This window comes from Psammomys obesus, unplaced genomic scaffold (genome assembly GCF_907164565.1).
Source record: "Psammomys obesus unplaced genomic scaffold, mPsaObe1.curated_primary_1811, whole genome shotgun sequence".
In the NCBI taxonomy this organism is placed as follows: domain Eukaryota; kingdom Metazoa; phylum Chordata; class Mammalia; order Rodentia; family Muridae; genus Psammomys; species Psammomys obesus.
This window is the reverse complement of record NW_026596101.1, coordinates 3,767,113-3,791,178: the sequence shown is the minus strand read 5'-3', so window position 1 is coordinate 3,791,178 and position 24,066 is coordinate 3,767,113. Positions and strand designations below refer to the sequence as shown.

General features: G+C 41.1%; 1 protein-coding gene across 1 annotated transcript in view; it reads left to right on the top strand.

The window, feature by feature from the left end:
* The first annotated feature begins 15,620 nt into the window (after positions 1-15,620).
* Positions 15,621-24,066, top strand: part of Grm7 (glutamate metabotropic receptor 7) — an 881,798-nt gene continuing 873,352 nt past the window's right edge. The window contains exon 1 of the mRNA XM_055628422.1: positions 15,621-16,451. Within this exon, the coding sequence (XP_055484397.1) occupies positions 15,933-16,451 (519 nt within the window). The 5' untranslated portion in view covers positions 15,621-15,932. The remainder of the gene's footprint in view (positions 16,452-24,066) is intronic.

The following is a 24,066-nucleotide window of genomic DNA, read 5'->3' as shown; positions in this document are numbered from 1 at the left end:
ATTTGTGAGTATTCATTACACATAAGATGTCTCATTAATCAAACATCACTTTTATTATGTTATTTATTACTTCTTCTCAACACTGTAGGGTTAATATAACTGTCTTTCCCAGACTGCAGTTATTATTTTGAGAAAAAGTAACTTATTCAGCTAGAAATATTGTAGACTGTACTGAAACAGTGGAAGAATATAAACAAAAATTAAAGTTTAATATATTTTCTTCTTACTGTTCATACATCACAGTTAAAGCCATTTATTTTGACTGGTCCTACAATACAGCTCTGGCTGGCTAGCCTGGGCCTCACTACTAGAGCCACCTGCCACTGTCACTGTGTTTACTCTTGCCTCTAAATGTGAACGGCTGGTATTCAAGGTGCCACCATGGCGACCCCATTAATCACTTAGTGATTAATGAAATGCACTATTTTTTCAAAAAATGTCTTGATTTAGAAAACTAATTATGTGACTTCCTTAATATTGCCTACACACACACACACACACACACACACACACACACACACACACGTTTGTCATTTTAATTGATGAGGCATTTTAAACACACATTGGTTATTGGGATTCTGTGTAATAGTTTTAAAGTATGTATTTATGTCTACCTAAATGTATACATATGCATCACATATGTGCGGTGCCAGTGGAGGTCAGAAGAGGGCATTGGTTCCCCTAGAACTGAAGTAACAAGTGGTTATGAGCAGTCACACGGGTATGGGGAACTGAACCCAGGTCTTTTGCAAGAGTAGTAAATAGTCTTCACCAACTATCTAGCAACAAGCATGAAATTTTATACACGACTACATTGTATATTCATTGTACCCAACCAGCCTCCTTACATCCTCGTCCTTATTGTAATTGCTGCTGCCTTTAAGTCTACTTCTTTCCTTCAATTTCTACATTCCCTTCCCCACCCTCTCACTTTTTGTGTTTTCATTGAGTTTAATTCATTCTTTCCATACATTCTTGGATATGTGATCATCCCCTGGGGAGTGATGGTTGACATTAGCAGGGGTTATACTCTTAAAGAAAATTGGTTGTCCCTGTTCCAGGATCTAATGGCCAGTAGATCCTGGATTAGGGATGGAACTTTGTTCCACTTCCCTGCTCCATGTTGGTATTAAGCCTGGCTTGAGCTCGTTCAGATATTGCATATGTCCTCACAACTTCTGTTAGTTTATATGTGCAGCTGCTTTGTTGCATCTAGAAGGCATTTCCTTGTAGTCATTCACCAATTCTGGTTCTTACATTCTTTCCAACATCTCTTCTATGATGATTCCTGATCCTTGAGAGGAGCGGTATGGTATAAGTGTCTCATTTTATGGCTGAGCATTCCGTAGTCTACTCTTTTCTGCACAATGAACAGTTGTGGTTATTTGTATTTGACTGCTTAATTGTATGGCCTACTCAAGCTGTTCATGCTGCTGACAGATGTCTGGTTTCCTTCTATTTAGTGGATTTAAAAAAAAAAACAGCACAATAAGTAGTTACATACTTATGTATCTGTAAATATCAAATTTTATTCCTTGACTAGAAATAAAAACGTTGAGTTACATGGCAAGTGAATTCATAATTTAAAAAAAAAATGAAGAGAGATTTCTACAATGGTCATACCATTCCATATTCTGCTGAGCATTGTATAAAAGCACTGATTCTTGCATATCCTGGCCAACACTTGAAGTGTCGAACAATTTTAATTATTCTAAAATGTAGCAGAATTTCATTTTGTTTTAAATTCAATTATCTGCGGCAAATAACAATATTTAGCATCTTCTCACACTCCTGTTTCACATGTATATCTTCTTTAGTAGACATACATATTCTTTATTCTCAATGAATATACATGTGTGAATTACAACCTAACTTATATACAAGTCCATCAGGTTACACATACTATTATTTCTTTACATTGCTGCTCTTGTCTACTTCATGTTTTGAAAAGGCTTGTGAAAAATTGATGCTTCACTCTTAAATATTCGATTATATTCTTCTGGACCTGGAATTTTTCTTTAGGGGAATATTTGTAAAACATATTATTTCATATATCTTATTTTAAACAGCTTTATTGAGATACATTTTAGTTGTAAAGACCATCCGTTTGAAGTGTACAATTTAATAATTGCTACTAACATTACCGAGTTGTGAAGCCATTATCATAAATCAGTTTTGGAATGTTTCTGTACCTTTAATAAGATCTCTTGTGCCCTTTTCCAGTTAATTTCCACGCCCACCACCTGCCAAAGGCAACATTTTTTGAAAGCTTCTGGTCATAAAGTAAATGTGAGAGACATAAATTTTCTTTTCTTTTAGAGTTAGTTTCACTAGAGTGGGACAGTCAATGAATTTGCACATTTCTATCTGTTACTCATTTTTGGACATGAAATCATTCACATTATTCTTTTGTGTGTCTAAGATGAAGACATAGTTTCTCCCTCTATGGTGGTAATCTCTGCATCTCTCCCTCCATATTTTTGTTTGTTGATGATGTTCATCTGTATAGTCACAGAGTCAGTTTTAAAAACAAGATTTTGGCATTCTTTTTTTTACTTCCTTGGCGCTTCATTCATTTGTTTTTGTTTGTTTGTTTGTTTTTCTACTATCTCATGTTCAGTATAGATTATTGAATTTAATTTTTTGGTTGTAAAGATTTGACTGTCAATATCCTCCTAAGATCTGTTAGTTACATTGCACAATTTTAGAAAACATGCTTTTATTATTAGTCTTTTTAAATATTTTCTTCTTTGTAATTCTTAGATTTGGAGAGGACTGTGCTGTTTTACTTTTACACATTGATTAATTTTCTAAGTAACCTTTTTATTTATTTTACTTTAATTCTGTTACTGTCAGAATGAGGTCCATACTTTAAACATAATAAGATGTATTTTAGAGAGGAATGTGGGAGGGGGCTGTTCTATTTTGACTACTATGCTATGAAAAGTCAAGATAATTTCTCTCACAATGTACACTTGCTGCTACATGGAGACATTGTATGATGGATACTGTATTTATTTACTGTTGCACTTTTCATCTCTGGGCATTCATTTGTTCTTTAAAAAGGTATTTTTTGCCAGGCATGGAAGCACACGCCTTTAATCCCAGCACTCACGGAGTCAGAGGCAGGCTGATTGCTCTGAGTTGAAGGCCATACCAATCTACAAATCTAGTCCAGGACATCTGATGATACACAGAGAAACGCTGTCTTGAAAAGACCAAAAATTAAAAAAAAAAGAAAAAAGAAAAAAAAAAGGTATTTTCTTTTTTTTTGGGGGGGGGAGCATTTCTTTCTTTTTTTTTGTCTTTTTTATCTTTTTTTTATTTTTTATTAATTACAGTTTATTCACTTTGTATCCCCCCATAAGCCTCTCCCTCCTCCCCTCCCAGCCCCACCCTCCCTCCCCCTTCTTCTTGCTTGCCCCTCCCAAGTCCACTGATAGGGGAGGTCCTCCTCTCCTACCTTCTGATCTTAGTCTAGCAGATCTCATCAGGAATGGCTGCATTGTCATCTTCTGTGGCCTGGTAGGGCTGCTCTGACAGAGTAGTATCCAAGTGGGTTCCATAGTAATGGGAAGAGGGACTGCCTCTGAAAAAAAAAGGGGGGGGATTTTCAATTAGCTCAACATTCTCGTGTCTTTGTCAAATTGTTCAACTTTTGAAGAAATTGTTTATTACATCATTTATGATAGAGTCACATTGGAAGTCAGAGGACAACTTGGAGAAGTCAGTTTTCTCATTCTACTTGGGAGTGGAATCCAGGTCCAGACACTTGGAGGCAAGCACCTTTACCAGCTGAGTAACTTTACTGTCCCATAAAAAGTTCAATGCTTTAAAACACTTTTCTATTAGTTCCTCATTACTGTGTTTTAAAAAAAAAAGATTGAATCTACAATAATTTATCTCATTGTTCTGTACATCAAGTATAGTGTAATCAGGTTCACAAATTCCTTCTTTAGTATCACAAGGCTGCAGTTATCAGCTGGCAACCTATTTATTATCCAAAGGCTTTGACGGAAGAATCTTCTTCCATCCTTCTCTAGATTTTTAGTTGATGTGGTCTCCTTGCAAAAGTGGGACTGCTCTTCCTGCCTTCTTTCTGGGTACCTTCCAAGAGACACAATGTGCCTAGACCCACTTTCAGGTCCTTGTATGCATCCAGCCCTCTCAAAAAAAAAAAAAAAAAAAAAAACAAGACAGGAGCCTACCATAGAGGGCCTCTGAAAGACTACCCAGCCGGGTATTAAAGCAGATGCTGAAACTCATAGCCAAACTTTGGGCAGAGTGCAAGAAATCTTGTGAAAGAAGGTGGGTATAGAAAGACCTGAAATTGTCTGGAGCTTCACAAGGAGAGCAACAGAACCAAAAAATCTGTGCCTAGGTGTCTTTTCTGAGACTGATACTCCAACCAAGGATCATTCGTGGAGATAACCTTGAACCTCTGTACAGAAGTTAGCCTGTGGCAGCTCAGTCTCCAAATGGGTTCCCTAGTAAGGTTAGCAGGGGCTGTCTCCGACATGAACTCAGTGGCTGGCTCTTTGTCCACCCCCGCACCACCACCACCCTCCCAAGGGTGGAGCAGCAGCCTGACCAGACCACATAGGAAGACTATGAAAGACAGTTCTGATGAGACCTGATAGGCTAGGGGCTGATGAAAGGGGAGGAGATCCTCCACCATCAGTGGACTGGAGAAGAGGCAGGGGAGGAGATGAGGGAGGAATGGAGGGCTGGCTACAACTGGGATACAATGTGAATAAATTGTAACAAATATATTTTTTTTAAAGGAATGAGACTCATTTGGGTGAAGTTTCTCTCAGGTCTGCAACCTCTGCCTTCTTCTTTGAAACCAAGATGTCTTTTCTTTTGAGGGACTTACGTGATGTGATTTTAGTAAATTCACTGGATACTCTGTCTTTAGGTTAATTGTTTAACATTTTGTTTAACTGCATTGCAAAAAGACTTTTACCCATGTAATTTCAAAGATCAGAGAAGAACATTTAGTATTCTAACTCGCTATTCTATTACATTTGTGGGATGACTCCAAATTGATCATTCCAAAATCTGTTTTGTTAACTAGATATTTTTACCCATTTTATAAATTCCCTCATAATACTTACTGGATTGAGAATAGCATAAATTTATCGTAGTGAAATAGCTGCATCATTCATTAAAGGCCATTGAACTTGGAGTTAGGGATGTGGATCTGTTGGTGGAGTACTTGCCCAGATTCTAAAGTCCTGGGTTTTATCTCTAAGACTGTGGAGAAACCAGGCATAGTAGACAGCTGCAATGTCAGTACTTGGGAGATGGAAGACAGAAGTATGAGAAAGTCAAAAAGGCCATCATTGGCTATGTAAAAGAGTTGAAAAACATTCTGGGCCATGCAAGAAGTTAAAAATCAAAAGTAAAAGCGAAAACAAAAACATCTTGGTTTTTTTTCTTTTTTTTTTTTTTCCTCTGAAGTAACGAGACTGGAGCAGCTTAGTTCTTCCCTAGATGTTCCTAAGATTTTTGAGGGTGTTTAGCCATACCATTGAAGAATATCTTCTGGACTTTCTTCCAAATATTTTGAGTATTCTTTAAGATCGCTTCTTTATGGAGAGTCAGAATTTGAATATCTCCAAGACTTGTCTGAGCTCCGCAGCCTTTCCTTAAAGTTGGTCCCTTCCAATCTGGGTTTCTAGTTCCACAACCTGTTTTTACATATACTGTTTAGCAGAAAGTCAGAGAAATCCCATGCAAATTTTGGCGGATGGAGAGAGACAGAGATAGAAAGAGGGAAAGAGGAAGACAGAAAGCTGGAGGAAGAGAAAAAGCTACAGTGAGAGTGAACAAGAGAGGGATAGAGGGTGCGAGAACAAGAGAATGAAGTGGAGCAAGAGAGAGTGAGAGAATGGTCCTCTGTGGGTTTTTAGACTCCTTGGAGGCTGATCTCTGTCCTTTCAAATTAGTTAACCTACTACACTCAGCATGGGCTTGGTATGTGGCACCAGGCAGAAAGCCATGACATTCACAGGGCTCTCCTCATTTGTTCCTCTTCTTTGAGCATCACAGTTCTGAGAAGCTTGTTATCAAATATCTCCAAAGCTTCTTTTATTCTGATTTTCTCATTGACAGTAAATGAAAGGACAAGTCCATGGCCAATTAGCCCATCATGCCTGGAGCAGATGTACTATGTCAATTGTGATAGAGCGAAATACGGTCTACGAGAGATTCTTGCTTCTCTCTCTCTCCCAGATATTAGACTAGATAGAGCAAATTCTACATGCCCCCACCCCTAGATGAAGATTTACAAGTGCTCAGTGTTCACTGGGAGAGGGAGAAAGCAAGCCTAAACTGACAACAGTAGGTTATTTATACATATTTATATACAATTAACTGGATACACATACATATATACACTCATATATATACACTCATATAACAATAATAATTAAATAGGAGATGATGGATTTAGGAGGAGGACATGGAATGCATTGGAGGAAGAAAATATACATGTAATAATAACAAAGACAAGACCCTTAATTTGAGAGGGGAAGGCATGAAATGAGTTGGAAGGGAGAGGAATGGAAGAGGGTATTATACATGAAGTACTGGTGTGTGAAATTCCAAAAATTACCTAAAATCCTTTTAAAATAAAATTAGAAGAAAACTGACTAGAACTCAATTCTTGTTTATAATCTTTGTGTGTTTTGGGGAATTATAGGGTTTGACTTCTGTGACTTCAGAATGAAATCATTTTGAATATATAATAAAAATATAGTTCGTTATGAAATTGGCATCAACTTTGCCCACCCAACTTCAATGCACATAGGAAATTGAAGATGGGGACACAAAGAAGGGAAGCAATGTTTTAAAAACCATGCAAAAAGAACTTAAAGGGTATTATCTGAATCTTCAATAAAGCATGGATATTAACCAAAGCAACGGACATTCTCCTTTGATCTAGTAAGACTACACTGAAAAATGCCTAATGTTTTGGTTATGTCAAAGGTATACATATAACATCATGAAGAGCTATATTAAAGTACACAAAGGTAATTCATAAAGAGAAATTTTCGGAACTGTGAAGAAAGGGCTGTTATTTGGAATTTAATTTTTTAAACTTTTTTGAGAATTTCATTTATGACTATCATATTTGTATCATTTGAAGCCCTTCACCTCCTTTCAATTTTTCTGTGTTCCACCACTCCACCTAAAGTTCATGACTTCTATAATTAGTATTGTTACAAATATACATATGTGTTTTTTATATGTATATAACCAATTTGGGCATATAGCCAACAAGCCCATTTTATATCACCTGTGTTAACTCTGACCACCTGAGGTGAGGTAACTTGTCAAAGGGCTCATGAAACAGGGCTTTTATTAAAACTTGGGTAATATTAACTGAATCAGTAGCCAGAAATGAACAGATTCCTCTGATTCATGTCCGATGAAATATTGCATTGGAACATCACATAAGCAAATGTTGAGCTTTGAACTTTCAAGGCTTTAGCAGTGGTTGGGTGAAGCACATCATTAAATTACAGTATATGGAGTACTGAAAGGGGGCCTCATAAGGATAAGCGGCTTGTCCAAGGCCTTAGTTTACAGGCCTGTGTACCACCAAATGAAAACAGATTGGGAAGAGACATCATGAAACATTTATGCAGCCCTGGCTGGTCTGGAACTCACTAAGTCGTCCAGACTGCCTTGAATTTATCTGCCTGCGTCTGCTTCCAGAAGGCTGAGCTTAAAGCTGCAGGTCAGGTCACGGTACCCAGACACATGTATAGAACTTTGGATGATAGGGACTTATGATTCACCGAGTACACCATTTACTTGCTTCTTGTAGGAGTTAAAGCTCTTGAAATATTCAGTCACACATATCAGCATTTTGTTGTTGATGATGGTGTCTGTGTTACAGTTATTTCCATGCAAAGCCTCTCTATACATGTGTAGAAAAGGCTGGCCTTAAATGCAGTGCTTCCTCTGGGGTGACAATCGTAGGCCATCATGCCCAGGGCATTGTATCTATTTTACATAGAAAAACAATAGAGGGTCTGGAGATGACTCTTAATAATGTGCTCACCACAAAGTAAGACTACCTGAGTTCTGATCACCTGAACCCATGTAAATGCCTAGATATCGCAGTGATGCTCCTGAAAGCCAGCCAGTGGAAGGCTGAGACAGGAGCTCACTGGCCAGTTAGTATAGCTAAATATAAGTTCTCTGGGTTCAGTAAGAAACCCTCTCTCTCTCTCAAAAAAAAAAATGTGGACAGTGATTGACAAAGACAAAGGCTCCTGTTGAATGAAAACCTCCAGCCTCCACATACATGTATACACACCCCAACAAGTTAGCTACACACAAACACACACACTTGATGATTAAAAGCATGGCTTCAGGTGCACATGGGTGTAAGCTCTGTCTTTCTTACCTCAGGGCAGCAATTTTTCAGGGCAACAAAAAGATAGGGAATAGGATGATTAGCATTCCCCGATGTACCCTGTTTATAACTGAGATTTTCTCTAAATCTACCTCATGTTCTCATCCAAAGGGCAGGTAAAGAATGCTTTCCTTCTCTAGGGAAAGAAAGGAATGAGTCGGATCACTGAGATCCAGGAAGAGAGAAAACCGTGGAATGAGGTCTGCTTTGGTTCTGAAGTCAAATTCTGTTTGTGGTTTCAAAGCCTCTGCACGCAATCGGCACCCAGACTGGCCCATGAGGCTTGAGAGATGTAACAAGTAAGATCTGTGAGTTAAGCGCAGTGGATAAGAGATAGTGTGCCTGTGGAGCATCTTCAGGCCAGACAGGAGACAGAAAAGCTGCAGGGCGTGAGAGGCAACCTAAAAGCACAAAGGCAATTAAATAATACCTGTTATCCTCGATCGGCTGTATTCCTGGTCAATAAAAACAATAATAATAAGAATATGATATGTTAAATGTATTAATCTTTAGGATTACATTGACATGAACGAGAAATGCTTAAAAATCAGAAGCTTATTGTAATATTCATCACCCACAGACAATATTCAACCTTAACAAAAAGTATTGATATAATATTTAATACTGACATACATTTAAAATACATATTTACTTATTTTAATTTTGTGCATATGAGTGTTTTGCCTGTGTGTGTGCAACCATGTGTCTTGAACTTCTAAGGAAGTTCAGAAAAATTAATCAGAATTTATAGAACTGAAGTTACAGATGGTTGTTGAGTCACCACGTGGGTGCTGGGAACTTAACACAGATCCCCTTGAAGTGAAGAAATTGTTTTTTTCTCTCATTTTATTTATCTGATTTTCACAATTTAGTCATTAAATACCCTGATTGAAGCCCCCTCCCTCAACTCCTTCCAGCTCAGCTTTCCCTCCCTCTTCCCCTTCCCTCCCCCTAGTCTACTGAGAGGGAGTTCTCTTCCCCTGCCATTTGACCCTAGCTTATTATGTCTCATCAGGACTGCCTGGATCTTCTTCGTTCTTGGCCTGGTAAAGCCATATCACCAGGGCCAAGTGATCAAAGAGCAGGCAACTGAGTTCATGACAGAGGCAGCCCCTGCTCTCCTTACTCAGGAACTGACATGTAGACTGAGCTGCCAATCAGCTACATCTTAGCAGGGGGGTGTCTAGGTCCTCTCCATGTATGGTCTTTGGTTGGTGCAGTAGACTGCTGAGAGATTTATTGAATTTTTTAATAATTTTCAATTATGTGTATGTGTATGTTCCTGTGTGCAGGAACAAGAACAAATGAGTGCAGGTGTCCAGAGTCCATGATAGGTTGTCTGATCCCCTAGAGTTGGAATTACAGTTGGCTATGAGTCACTGGAAGTGAGTGATGGAAACTGAATTTGGGTCCTCTATGGGAGGAGTATATGCTCTTAACCACTGAGCCATCTCTTCAGCCCTAATAATGTCATACAGTTAATACCATCATGAATTTGGCTACAAGTAAGAGAAACCTCAGATAAATCCATCCAAACCATAAGAATTTTATACTTTATGTAATGAAAGAATAAAGTAGGGAACACTGGGTTTCTCTCCATCTCTATCTTCAGGCAGCTAGTAAAGAGGCTACAGTGGTCCTGGGTGGCATATCTGCAATCATACCAAAAGGTATTTCTTGTACAGCACAAGAAATCGTTCTAAAGCTTTCCCTGTGTGTTACTTACCTGAATTCCTAAAACAAAAGAGAGCATTAAAAAGGAAAACAGGTATATCATGAGAAGTCACTTTTGACCTAGCCTGTAGAAGTAGCTGTACAATATCTGTACAATGTCAGATATTTCAATAGTAAAGGAAATAGAAACCTGAGGAATAGATGATAATTAAGTGATATAACATGTAGCTGCCAATCTTAGAAAACTATAACACAAGATGTAATACTGTATTTTTCTCCAGGGAAAGTGATCCTGTTTAATAATGTAATGTAAGTATGAGTGTCTGTTTTAAATGCAGTGGGCTGGAAATCTTATTCAGTAGGTGGAGTGCTTGCCCAACATGCATGAGGTGGAAAGTTCAAACCCCGGCATTGGATGATGAGTCCATGCTTGGACTTCCATTGCTTGGGAGGTGGAGGCAGAAGGATTAGAAGCTCAAGGTTATCCTTGGATACATGGATACTTGAGATGCTATCTCAAAGAAACAAAATCAAAATGTGTGCCTGGATAGTTGTATGAAGAAAGGAAAAAAAATATTTAGAATATTTTAGCTTAAGAAGTGGTGCTTGAGGAATGGAAAGATGGCTCAACAGCTAAGAACACTTGCTGCTCTTACAGGTGACCTGAGTTCAGACCTCAGCAACCACATTGTGTGGCCTACAATGATCTGCAGATCCAGTTCCAGAAGACTTGACTCCTTCTTCTCGGTTCCACGTGCACATACCTATAAATAGACATAAAAACATATACATCATTCCTAAAGGAAAATATTTCTTTTAGAAAAAAGAAGCAGTGATTAAGGACAGCCTCCTATGCTACAAATTGGATTTAAATAAATTCAAAAGATATATTGGAGTTTTTGCTCAACAGTTAAGAGCTATTGCTGTTGTTGAGGAGGAGTGAATTTTGGTTCCTAGTTCCCGTGTTGGGTGGGTCACATTGTAATGACAGCTACAGAAGATGGCGATGTCTTCTCCCGGCCCTCAGGGTCCCCTGCATACACATGCACATATCCACACAGACATAAAAATAGAATAAAATGTAAGAGCAGGAACATATTTCCTACATGACATGATTGAGAGTGAGATCATCAAAACATAGATTGAACTGGGGCGGGAGACATGGCTCAGTGATTAAGAGCACTTTCTGCCTTTTCAGAGGACTACAGGTTTGTTCCCAGAACCGATGTGGTGGCTCAAGGCTATCCATGACTCCAGTTCCAGCATATCCGATGCTCTCTGGCTTGTGTGGGCACTGTATCACATGGTGCACACACCCACATATGGACAGAGCTCAAGTACATAAGGTAAACGTGTAGAAATCTAAAAGAAAATGGAGCTGAGTTGGAATACAAAATTGAACAAAAAACGAAAATAGGATGGAGCTGTTATATCCAGTTAAATAGTTTCTGTGAGGCTATGAGTGAGGACGGATGGTTAGGCAGAACCGAGCCTGCAGACATGTTTTATAGCTAAAACATCTCTGTAGCCAAAACTAGGTTCTTCTCCGGTCCTTAGAAAACTGTTTATTCCAGCTCTACCCAAGCAATTCCTACATGGAGATATCAATTTATATTTTCAATGAAAAACAGAGTACCTACCATAAAGAGCTGGGTTCTCCATTGTGGCTGAGAATATAAAAATGAATGTGATGCTGTGGGTTCTAAATGCATAGTAATTCTGCAAACTCAGCATCACTTGTAGCTTCTCTTGTAAGAGCCTTTGCTTTCTATGTTGTTCAGGGATGCTAATGTCAAGCAATAAATCGGAACTCAGTGTCTCGCCCATTCAGGAAGGCTCTGGGGAGTAGTCTCAGTTATTGGTCTCAAAGTGGAGTCTTAATTCCAGAAGAATCAATCTAAGCTTTCATGAAGTTGATCAAGTGTCTTAAGGTTAGGCTGTTTCAGACTTCCAGTTTTTTGTTTGTTTGTTTTTTTTTTTTTTCTAAACCAAAGGATTTGAAAGAACATTTATTATCCATTATATTCCAAAAACTATGCATGGTGTAAGAGCTGAGTAATTTGTGTGAAAGACCATATTCTTTCTGCATCTGTTTATGGTTCTGGCCACTTCCACGTAAAGGCAGCAGAGAGTAAAAGAACCAGTTCTCATCCACTCAGTATATGAGTGAACCTTATACACTGACACCACTGCAAACATTGTCCAGGATGAAGAGATAAATAACAGTCTGGATATTACCTTTAAGGATCTCACAACTTGGCAGATAAATCAGATGTATACACAAATAGCTGTACTACAAAAAACAGAATGCTGACTGCCAGATGTTTGGGAAGAATACACAGAGAGAACAGGGCTTTCTTTGCTGGGGTTACTAATGCTGTGATGAAACGCCATGACCAAAAGCAAGTTGTGGAGGAAAATATTTATTTGGCTTATATTTCTACATCATAGTTCATCATCACTATAGAAAGTCATGACAGGAAGCTGAAGGCATGAGCCAATACAGAGACCATGCAGGAGTACTACTTACCAGCTTGTTCCTCATGGCTTGCTCAGCCTGCCTTTTTATAGGACCCAGGACCACCTGCTTAGGAATAGCCCCACAGTCAATGGGCTTGACACTCTTACACCAATCACTAATTAAGAAAATGTCTTACAATGATGCTCGCTTCCTGTCCAATCTCAATTGAGGCTTCCTTCTCTTTGGTGACTATAGGTTGTGCCAACTTGACATGAGACTAGCCAGCACTAAAGAATACTCATGAAATGAGACAGCCTTTAACAGATGTTTGAAAGAAACTCATAGGACTATCATAGGATGTGAGGGGAGAATGGGAGACAGGACAAGGATGAGTATGTATGCAGAAAAAAACTGGTTATTACCTGTTACTCATTTTTCTGAGTGCTGTTTGCTACCAACTTCCTGAAACATAGCATGAAATTAAAAATTGAAGTTCCATCCTCATAGAAGACAGCCCAAGATACTGGCATTTAAAATCAGGGGGCCTTGTCTTCATGTTATTTCACTTGCTTTTTCTTCTCATCTTATTTAGACAATTCTAGAGTTATAGGATACCTATCCCATGTATTTTCTTAGTGTTTTAATCTAGTGTGCTACAATAGAAGGGTTACAGCAGACTGCTTTTGACTTCAAATGGTAGAAAGAAAACACCACGTAAATGGTAAAACCTAGAAGTAATCCTTCAAGGATGCCTGCATCTGGAGTGATAGTATGTTTTAGTGGAATGCCTTTCTATCTGTCTGTCACTATGTATTTTTCTCTATCTTTGTCTCTGTCTAACTCTGTCTCTCTCCCTTCCACATTCCTCTCCCCCATCCATGCCCTCTCTGTCCATTTCCATTTTATCATGCACACACACACACACGTACACCCTTTATCCCTGCAATCATTTCAGTCTATCTCAGTGTGGGATTCAAACACAAGAGGGCTCCTCTAATTTACACACCAGCAGCAAACAACAAGGACGCCATGATACAAAGTTATGCTGGGTGTACATTTGTGTAGTAAGGCACTAAGACTGAGAGTGACTGTTATGCATATTGCATATAATTTGCATGTGAATCACAGTACAGTTTTGTGGAAGATGGCAGTAAAATATCTTGTGCTTAAAAAATCAGAAGAGCATAATAGTTTTCCAAAAGAGGAACATGAAGTCTGAGCAGAAGGCCTATTTTTTTTTTTTTCTGATTCATAGAAATGTGACTAGGTCCAGGGATAGCCTCACCCCCATCCCCAATCTCATGTCCCTACCCTAGTTTCCCCATCAAATACAAGGATGAGTTCTCCATAAAGCTGGCTGAGCTTTATTCCCTCTATTGATCTTGGCACTGTGGCTAGAAGGATCAGATGTACGAATGAGCTATACCTAGAGTTTAGGAAAAGGGCTCAGTTCCCAAACCAAAAACATTGAAATAGAGACAAAGTTCCAAAAGAAATGGACAGACTATCCCAATGTGGAAGATGAATAGCAGCAGGAGCACCTGACCTAACACAAAAAGTCCTCAGCATCACTAAATGTTGGCCAATGGGACATCTTTGTGCTGGTTTCCTAAGCATAAAGCAACAGAGAATGTTGGCCTAAAAAGAGCACTGTAGCCAAAGGGACATGGCCTATTTTAACAAAGGATTTGAGTTAAAAGATAACTTGGAGTGCATCCAACTCAATCTCATCGTTTTCCAGATGGGAAAACTAAAACTCAGGCAGTAGCACTGAAAACTGCCAAGGACACACGGGAAGTTGGTGGTGGTGGCAATATAATAGCACTGTATATTATATCAAATAATAGTTTTTCTATCCACAACAGAAAGCATAGTCTTGAGTTTTGGCTTTCTCTCTACCCTAAATCTGTACAATATAGCTTTTATATCCTCTAGTAGAAAGCATCACCAACAGTTGAGTTAAGGTCCCAGAGAAATTTTAAATTTCCCTGTAACAAAGCTAAGGCCACTTGTTGCTTTAATGGGCTAAGTTTCAGCGGGGCCACCTTCTGGGAGGCAGGACAGTGGAATCTGCCTTAGCATTCTGGCTTTGTTCTGCCAAATGCCTGGCAGAGTAAAAAGCTTCTCTCATCTTCCAGGAGCCTTCTGCAGCTTCTCTTTCTTCCTCCTACCCTCACCACATTGTTGCTGTTTCCTAACTGCAAAGAAAAACTGTCAGCATCCCAGAAGTATCTCTGGAAATAGGTAGGAGGGAGCCTTACACCTGTCAGCGCTAGGGAGGAAAGTGCTGGAGTTTTCTGTTTCTTCTCTTGCTGCAAAGGAAAGAAAACGCACTGACTGGATCGGAGTATTCTGCCGCAGACCTGCCGAGAAAAGTGGTCAGTGTTGGACCTTAGGAAGATCGAGGGTGTACTACCATGCCTTAGGATTCCTCTTGGTTTCAGGTTTCATCCAAGCTAGAGGGTGCTTGCTCCAGAAGAAGCCGCTGGTTAAGGACTTAAGTCAAGAATCAGGCTCCTGGATGTCCTGTATTTTTTTGAGCATAAAGCTAGCACAAGAGAGCCAGTCATAAAGGCTGGGCTCTCCCCTCCTCCTGCCCAGTTTCACTGGCTGCTCCACTTCTGGACTCCTTCGCTCGCTCTCTGCTAGAGCTGAGAGTCAAAGATCAGACTCGGGGTTCGGAATCATTTAGCCTCATCCCAAGGATGCCTCCGGTTCCTAGAACATGGGTGTGGGTGTTGGTGGACCAGAGGTTTCTATCCCAGAGTTGAGGACAAGAGCTCACCCTCACTGGTATCCTGAAATCCATACATTCCCTGGGGACTACCAAACTCCCCTGGAGAGGCAACCTCCAGACTCCCGGGCCACCCACCCATTCCCCCCCCCCTTACCTCAGCACGCAGCCCCTCCCTGCGTGATGATGCAAACCGGTGGGGAGGGCGGGCGCTGGGAAGGGTGGGGAGAGATGGATAGCAAGCAAGGGAGGGAGAGAGGGAGTGGGAGGAGGAGGAGGAGGAGAGGGAGCCCAACGACCATTTAAAGCGATAGCAGTCCCTGCCCTCTCCCCAGTGCTTGGCTGTTGGAGAGCGCGAGCCTGAGCCGCAAGCCAGGAGCTGGGAGCGCAAGCTGGTGCGCGGGCTAGCGGAGCCACAGCGCCAGGTGCCATAGGCTGGCTGACGCCCTGGGACCACCCCCCTACCCTCTCCCGCAGCACCTCCTCAGGCTCCTCCACCCTCTGTGCCTACAGAAGTCCCCCGGGCTTCCCCAAAAGGAGCTCACCACGAGAAGCCCGGACTTGGGATTGCCCATCAGCATCCGCTCCAGCGCCGCCGCCGCCGCCGCAGCAGGAGCAGCATCCGGAGCGGCATGGTCCAGCTGGGGAAGCTGCTCCGCGTCCTGACTTTGATGAAGTTCCCCTGCTGCGTGCTGGAGGTGCTCCTGTGCGTGCTGGCGGCGACGGCGCGCGGCCAGGAGATGTATGCCCCGCACTCGATCCGGATAGAGGGGGACGTCACCCTTGGGGGGCTGTTCCCAGTGCACGCCAAGGGTCCCAGCGGAGTGCCCTGCGGCGACATCAAGAGGGAGAATGGGATCCACAGGCTGGAAGCTATGCTTTACGCCCTGGACCAGATCAACAGCGATCCCAACCTGCTGCCCAACGTAACGTTAGGCGCGAGGATCCTGGACACTTGTTCCAGGGACACTTATGCGCTTGAACAGTCTCTCACTTTCGTCCAGGCGCTCATCCAGAAGGACACCTCCGACGTGCGTTGCACAAACGGCGAGCCCCCGGTTTTCGTCAAGCCGGAGAAAGTAGTTGGAGTGATTGGGGCTTCGGGGAGCTCTGTCTCCATCATGGTAGCCAACATCTTGAGGCTTTTCCAGGTAGGGGGGCGCTCCCTTTGGGGAGGAGCATTCTGTGGCTCCCTGCTCTCTAACCTTAAAAGCTGGTTTGGACTTTGTGGGTTGCAGGGGTCAGGCCAGCACTCTGACATTTCTACCCTGGAAATCCTGCCAAATCCCTCCCACCCCACTCAAGGAGGTATCTTCCTTGCTTAGTTTACTCGTCTTTTATGTCTTCCCCTGTCCACGCTCCACTCCATCCAACCAAATCTGACTCCCCGGATTTGTGGTCCCATTTACAAGGAGCAGTCTTTGGAAAAACAAGGCGATGATTGAAATGGGTTTGCATTAGAGTGAAATGTCTGAAACGGGCTTGTAAAAGTGCATGGGCTCCTAGGGGAGCAGGTTAGGCACAGGGAATATGAAAAATGGGAAGATGCTTTGAAAACGGCATTTCTCAACTCCCCAGCTTCCCATGCCACCTAGGAAACCTCGACTCCAGGGAAATATTCCCGAAGACCTCCTGGAGCCCCTTCTTCAACCGAGGGCTGGGCTTTACCTGCATGTGGATGATAATCGCCCATCTCTTTGGGGTTGAATTTCCGACGTGTTAGCAGTTCTCGATCCGAGGTATTGGGGGTATCAGCCCCACTGGGGAGACCTCGCCTGCTGACGTGTCACCCCCCCCCCCCCCGAGTTGGTTTCCTCCTGGCGATTTTGTGCACCGCCTAAATTGCATTTTCAGTCCGGCCAGTGGCAGGAGCTGGGCGATCAGCTAGCTTTCTGCTGCCACTTCAGACCTCAGCTGGAGATGAGCTCATGCTAACTGCGAAATAAAATCGCTTTCACTGACTGCTCCCTCTGCTCCTAGTCCCCCTCCCTCACTAATGCAGCCCCACACCCAGAATCCCAGGCTCCGAGCTGAGAGACTGAGCCTGCTGCGCCTAAGGAGTGTTATTCGGGGTCTCATGACCCCGGTTCCAAAACAGGAGGAAGGCAGATGCAGGACTTATCAGTAGTGGGTCCAACCGCAGTGCTCTGCCTCTGGTCCCTGCAGCCTCTGTCCCCGTGGTGCCTACTCTGCTGCACTGGGTGGAAATGGAGGGTTAGAAATTGAGTTTGGAGGGACTCTGTGATAAGGTTTCCCTGTATGCTTCTGTTTCTTTCTGTTTCCTTGTTTGGTTTTCCCTCCTCATAGCCCTTTCCCAACCTCTCTTTCCTTTCCTCATCCTCAAGTTATTGCCTCAAGTCCGTTCTGGTATGACTTTCCTAAAGCAGGGTTTGCTGCTTTTTGGTGGTAACCAAATCCAGCCAATGCCTGCCCTTAGCTGTGGAAGCTGATCCCTGCAGGATTGTGTTGCTCAAGTCTAAAACGTGATTCTTGCTCCTGTGCTTTCCCGAAGGGAAGGGTGAGAGTTTTATGAGGGGCCTGCTGGTGATGGCCAGGCCAGCATAGGACCTGCTTCATCTCCAGGAGAGGGAACTTTTGTGTTCAGGCAGCAGAAGTGCTCACCTGAAGCTAATGAGGCTCCTGTGATCACTGGAGCATATCAATACCTCCTGAGTGTGCCAGCTTGGTGATTTCTTGCTGCTCATCCTCCTTTAAAGTGATCTGAGGGCAGGCTTCACTCTGGGTTGCTTGCATACAGAAATAGTCTGGGCTTTTGTCCTCAAAACTCACAAGAGTTTTTTTCACCTCTGAGCTTAAAGTAAAACAGCTTAGGGTGGGGTAGTTGCAGCTGCAGAGAAGATTGAAGAGATGAGCTGAGAAAACATCTGAAGTCTGTGTGTGTGTGTGCATGTTGCCTCTGTGTGTGTGTTGGGGGGGGGGGTCCTCCCAAGCCTTGAGAGGTAGAATGCTCATCCTGGGTTTAGAATTATAATATTATTTTTTTGCCTGTTCTCCTCAAGTGTGGACATTATGCCACTCGAGCCTGTGTGTTTGTAAAAGAGTGCAATAGCGAAGTTCTCAAAAGACATTTCAGAAAAAGCTAGGGACAATGTGCAAAGGATTCCAGGAGGAGTTTATTTCTCCTGTAGTTGCATTTAAAACTGAGGCAACTTCCAAAGAAACAAATGGCTGGTCTTCTACTTCCCTGAGCTGGGGTAGATGGAACCTAATGCCAGTGTGAACAGTGTGGGTTGGGACTAAAACCATTCAGAGAAAACACTGTCATTTTCCTCTAATTTGCAAATTGTAGCTATTCGTGCTGGATTGTACAGCTGAGGCAAAAGAGGCCCTGATTCTCACCTGCAGTTACTAGGAGGCTGAGAGTGGGAGGGATGTTCCAACTTGTGGCTTGTGCTGCAAGCTGGGCATAACAGTTAGTGTGCATCCTGGTTTAGCCATTGCCCATGTTGAAGTGTGTGTGTGTGTGTGTGTGTGTGTGTGTGTGCTTTCAGGTACTAACACAAATCGTAATGTATACTTCTCTATCTCTATATTTCACATAGAAATCATTTGGTGGCCTTTTGCATGTGGTTTTAGAAGCACTTAGCTTGCAAGTTCCACTAGTTTTCCAGATTCTGTCATTCTGCAAAATGGTTAAAGAGAATAAAGGCAGAATAACAATAGGCACCTTTAAATAGAGAAAGAGAGAAAGGTGAGTAGGTGAATCTTTTATGGGACCCTAGGTTTCTGTTCAATTGAAATTGCCCTATATAAAATAAAAACCTCCAAATGATTAGATTCTGAGTTTTGCAGTGATTTGAGGTTTTCTTCTTTGCTCTTGTCTTCGTGGGTGGCTGTGGGGACCATGCCAAACTGATCACTTGAGATATGAATTTATAGTGAGATGAGCCTGTAGCCTGGGGGAGGAGATACTTACAGACTAAATGAGGGGATGCTGAGTGCTGGGGGCCAGGAGTAGTAATGAGATAGTCAGAGGTACAACAAATGCTGCTTCTGCCAGAGCCAAGGTGGAAACACTGTAAAATGCAGAAATGGACAAGGATGACTCCTCAGCTGTAAATGCTGCCTTTCAATTGGAATTCTCCTCTGCTTACTGGTGTGCAAGGCCAGACTTAGGACTGGAAAGTCAGGTCAGACTCTGTCTCTCTCCCTTCCCTCTTCCTCCTTCCCTCCATCTCCCCCCTTCTCTCTTTTTTCTCTCTTCCTTCAGTATATTCCCTGAATAGGTTAGTAAATGACATGAGAACCAGAATCAGATCTAGTGGGTCTTTCAAATCCAGGAATTTGAGGCTAATGAAATTAGCGTGTGGCCAGGACTCTGCCAAGTAGAATTAAATCACAGCAACTGCCCTATGATGCATTTTCAGCCTCAAAGAAGCATTGGGGAGGAATTTCTAGAGATTTGTTTCTGAGCCTGGGCAGAATAATACTCTCTTAATGCTCAGAAAGATTAAGCATAAATTATTACTGATGAGGAGTAACATATTTTTAAAAACTAATCACAGGATGGGGATGGCTTAAAGTGGGGAGGTTACATAATGTGGTGACCGAAGGATGAATCTCCCCAGAACAGTATTTTATAGCCATGAGTTAGAAACACTACAGTGTTGAGAAAGAGGAGCATTCTGACTTAAGAAATGTTACTGACTTAAGAGCAAACATGCATAGAGTAAAAATTTATTTTGCTACATCCTGACTCTAATGGATTATTATTATTTGCAGTGACATGATCTAGGCTATGGGTTCTGAATTGCATGGCATCTGTTCTCTCTCTCTGTGTGTGTGTGTGTGTGTGTAGTTTTTTTTCAGATATAAATAGATTGAGTAATTGCATCTTTATTGAGTATAATAATGCAAATCTAAACCTATGAACTCTGTACCATAAATGAAATCTATTTGCAAGTTTGTCAATGGTTTCTTTTCATTCACTGGAACTTGCATAGAAGAGTAAGCTTTAGGGACACTATTTCAAATAGCTGTCTATACATCCCTATGCTCCTTCTCTCTCTCTCTCTCTCCCATGAAGAATTGCTCATAGGGTGTTGTGATATTTTTATAGATGGGAGGGGCTTTATTTTAAGCAACTCTAACCTACCCTCTTTAAATTGCATAAATATAGGTATCACTGCCATTTAGAAACATCTCTAAAACAATCTCTGCCTCCACTTTTACTGTGTTTTAGGAAATTTACCTAACAGATGGTGAGTGGGAAATTTTTAAAGGGACATTTTTAAAAGAGCAGAGAGGAAAGGGATGAAGACATCCACATGCTATATTTGAAACTACCTTCATGTATATTTTATGTGTATACAATCCATTTAATTAGGATGTCTCTGGGCATTTTGTCTCTTAAAAATGTTGAAACAAAGGTAAAAGTTGTGTCAATTCCACAGACATTTGGAGTTTAAGAAATTAAAAGTGTTTTTCTTTAAAATATACACAGGATATTTATGAGCTAAAATGACCTTAGGTGAATTACAGCATGTTTTATAGTGCTATGAATGTCATCTGCTATTCCCAAAATAAGTAATTTACATTGTATAGGTCTCATTTTATTCATCTGGATTTTGTCTTTAAAGTGTAGTTTTTAGGGACTGGGAAGATAGTTCAGTGGGTAAAGTGATTATTGTACAAATAGTAGGGCCAGAGTCTGAGTTCATCAAACACAAGCCAGGCATAATGATGTGTCTCAGTGAAATCCAGTTCAGTGAGAGAACTTGTTTCAAAAAACATGTAGAGAAATTATTGAAGAAGACATTTAATTTTTACCTCTTATTTCTACACAAATATCCTTTGTGTACACATGCTAATATATACATGAAGATGTCCACATGTACATACAACAAACACATACACAGATACACATACTCTCTGGAAATGTCTAACTCTTTTCTTTAGCTTGCATCAAACTGGCTTTTATAAAATCTCCATGACATCATTTTTGCACTTCCATTTTGAGGTTTTAAGGCCTTAGGGAAACTTTTAACTGATAGTTTCACAGCTTCTTAATCATTATTAGTCTAGCTCATTTACCATATCCAGAGTGTTCCATACTTCCCTTCTTTTATTTGCTTTTTCTTGAAATCAGTTTGTTATAGAGTGTATATATCAAATCTCTTATTAGTGGGAAAAAAAACAACAACACCCTTTTAGGTCAACTTAGCAAAACTCGTAAGACATGGGCCACTAAAAGCACTGGAAAATACAATGACAGTTAAATCGTTGTCCAATATCCTACCCTGTCCCGTCTTACAATAACTCTAGGCTTCTTTGTTTAAGAAGGTGTCAAATAATGAGAACTTTCTACTGTCTTTTATTCCAGGGTTAAATCACATGGCTCAACTCAGGTAAAGTAAATGACTGGTTTATTAATGGGCATCAGGGTTTACATATCTCAGAATCCTCCCCGAGATGTTTCTGTCAGAAATAATGGGGACACCATCTTTTCTCCTTGGAAGTTCATTCAGTACTGGAGAGCTGTGAAGTGGAGTGCCTCAGGGATGGGTCATTCAACACACAGAGAGACTGGATAGCCAATCAGACAGAAGAAAGGGGGGCTGAGAAGAAGCCAAACAGCTTAAGCTTTACCAACCTGGAGGCCTAAAGGACGACCGCATCTGAATGTAGGTGAACCCCCAAATTTCTAGGAAATGCATTTAAAACAAAACAAAAAGGCTGTCAAGAAGGTCCATCTGGTAAAGCCCTTTCCCTGCAAGCCTGGTTACCTGACTTAGATTCTTGAATACATGGAAAAAATAGAAGGAAGGAACAGCCTATAAAGATGTTCTCTCACCCGTGGTACAGACACAAACATACATATCACACACACACACACACACACACACACACACACACACACACACACACACACACACTAATGCATTTTATAGGTAATAAAATACACACATTGACCTCGGATTGAGTCTGATTTTTGCTAACTCTAGTAGAAGACAAGTGATTTCCTACTGCAGTGACTAACATTCATTAATCTGAAAATAATACTTGGTGTTTTCTTTACACCCATGTTTGAGTTGTTCCTCATGCTTGCCAGTATGAACTATGGTCACAGTTGCTTTCTGCGTTTGCATTAGCTTCTTTCCTGTTTGCAAGCAGTTGAGAGAGAAGGCAGGTACTTTGGATGTAAACTGTAGCCTGTAGGCATCTTATCTAGGAGCTGTGGAGCCACACTCAGTTCCTTTCATTAAAGCAAATCTTTTGTTGATATCCCTGGGGCACAGAAGCATTTTCACTCCATAATGGAGTACAAAGTATATTAAACTCCTGGGTCCCTGTACAGTAAGCTAGGAGCCTGACTCTACTCCTCATCTTCTTTTGCTTTAAGTAGGTAATTAAGAATAGTTGCAAACTCATGTTCCCAGCAATGAAAATGCGTGATCAGTACTTAGCAGGGCAATAATTGTGCAATGTAAAGTCAGACTAATTAATTAACTGACCTTTTGTGAATTATCATAACAACATTGATGTTGCAGTCTTAAAATACACACACATAGTGTGTGTTTAAAATCCCTTTAAAAGAAAATATTTATCTTAGAAAAGTATCATGACATGTTTCTTAATAATATGAGATTTCCGTGTTTGAAGTTAACTTCTTTCTCACTGTATTTAAACATTAAATGTTTCCTGAGCCAATTTAATATTTTGTAACATTAAAAATGATGTATGTGACTTTAGCATGATATCGGTTATGTACCACATTTTGTGAGAAATTCTAATTTACTTTTGGGTTCTAAGTATGAGTAACTGTGCCATGTACTTCCAAGTATGTAATCTAATTTGTTGCCGAAGTAGATCTGCATGTCCATATTGTTATACTATGCATTAAAAGAGAGAGAGAGAATAGAGGAGAGAGAGAGAGAGAGAGAGAGAGAGAGAGAGAGAGAGATTCTTGCAGCCCAAAGTAACCTACCTGGCTGACAGACAAAGTATGTTCAAACTTACTTTTTTTTTTTCTGATAACACCTAGGTAATCAATCACTTTTCATTGTGTTTAATTGTTATGAAACTGCAACAATGCTTAAAAATAATTATGTATCTCCCTACGCTGATATCAAGATGGCTTAAAGATATCAGAGTTGTCAATTGCTTAGCCACATCTCTTCACAGAAATACTGAATCCAATTGTAGGGCAAAATTAGTTGTGTAAACTCCTAGAAACTTAACACACAAACGCTTATCACCCAATGAAAGATGTCTGTTTTCCATTATTCAGCCAGTGGCGAGGCATGAGGACATAAATACACAGTCAATGTCTCTTATTAAATAAATGAGAAAAGATGTTTTCTCTTGTTCCGATTCAGTGCCTGCCATTATGGATTGTGACAGCTCGTCCTAAACTTTATTTCATTCACTCCACTCTCTCAAGACCTCAAGTGAGGAAATCCATCATGCAGATACATGCACAAAGTGAGGGCACTGTATTAATACAATTGCAGAAAGTCAAGTTGATGGAACTCAGGAAGTACATCCTAATAAATGCAACACTAATGTTTCTGTGGGCCGTGGAGGGAAGGGTAGGAATTTCTACTTTAATGGATTATTTTGCCTCTTGCTCAGAAAGTGCTGCAGCTTAATAGATTTATAATTGGTCATTTTCAGAATTCTCCGTCTCTGGTCGTTGTGCTTTCTTCATGGCACAGCTGCTCCTGCTTGTTCTGGGTGCTGATGAATGGTATCAGCTAAGCCACATAGAAAGGCTCAGCCTGGCAGTAATACTGCTTAGAGGAT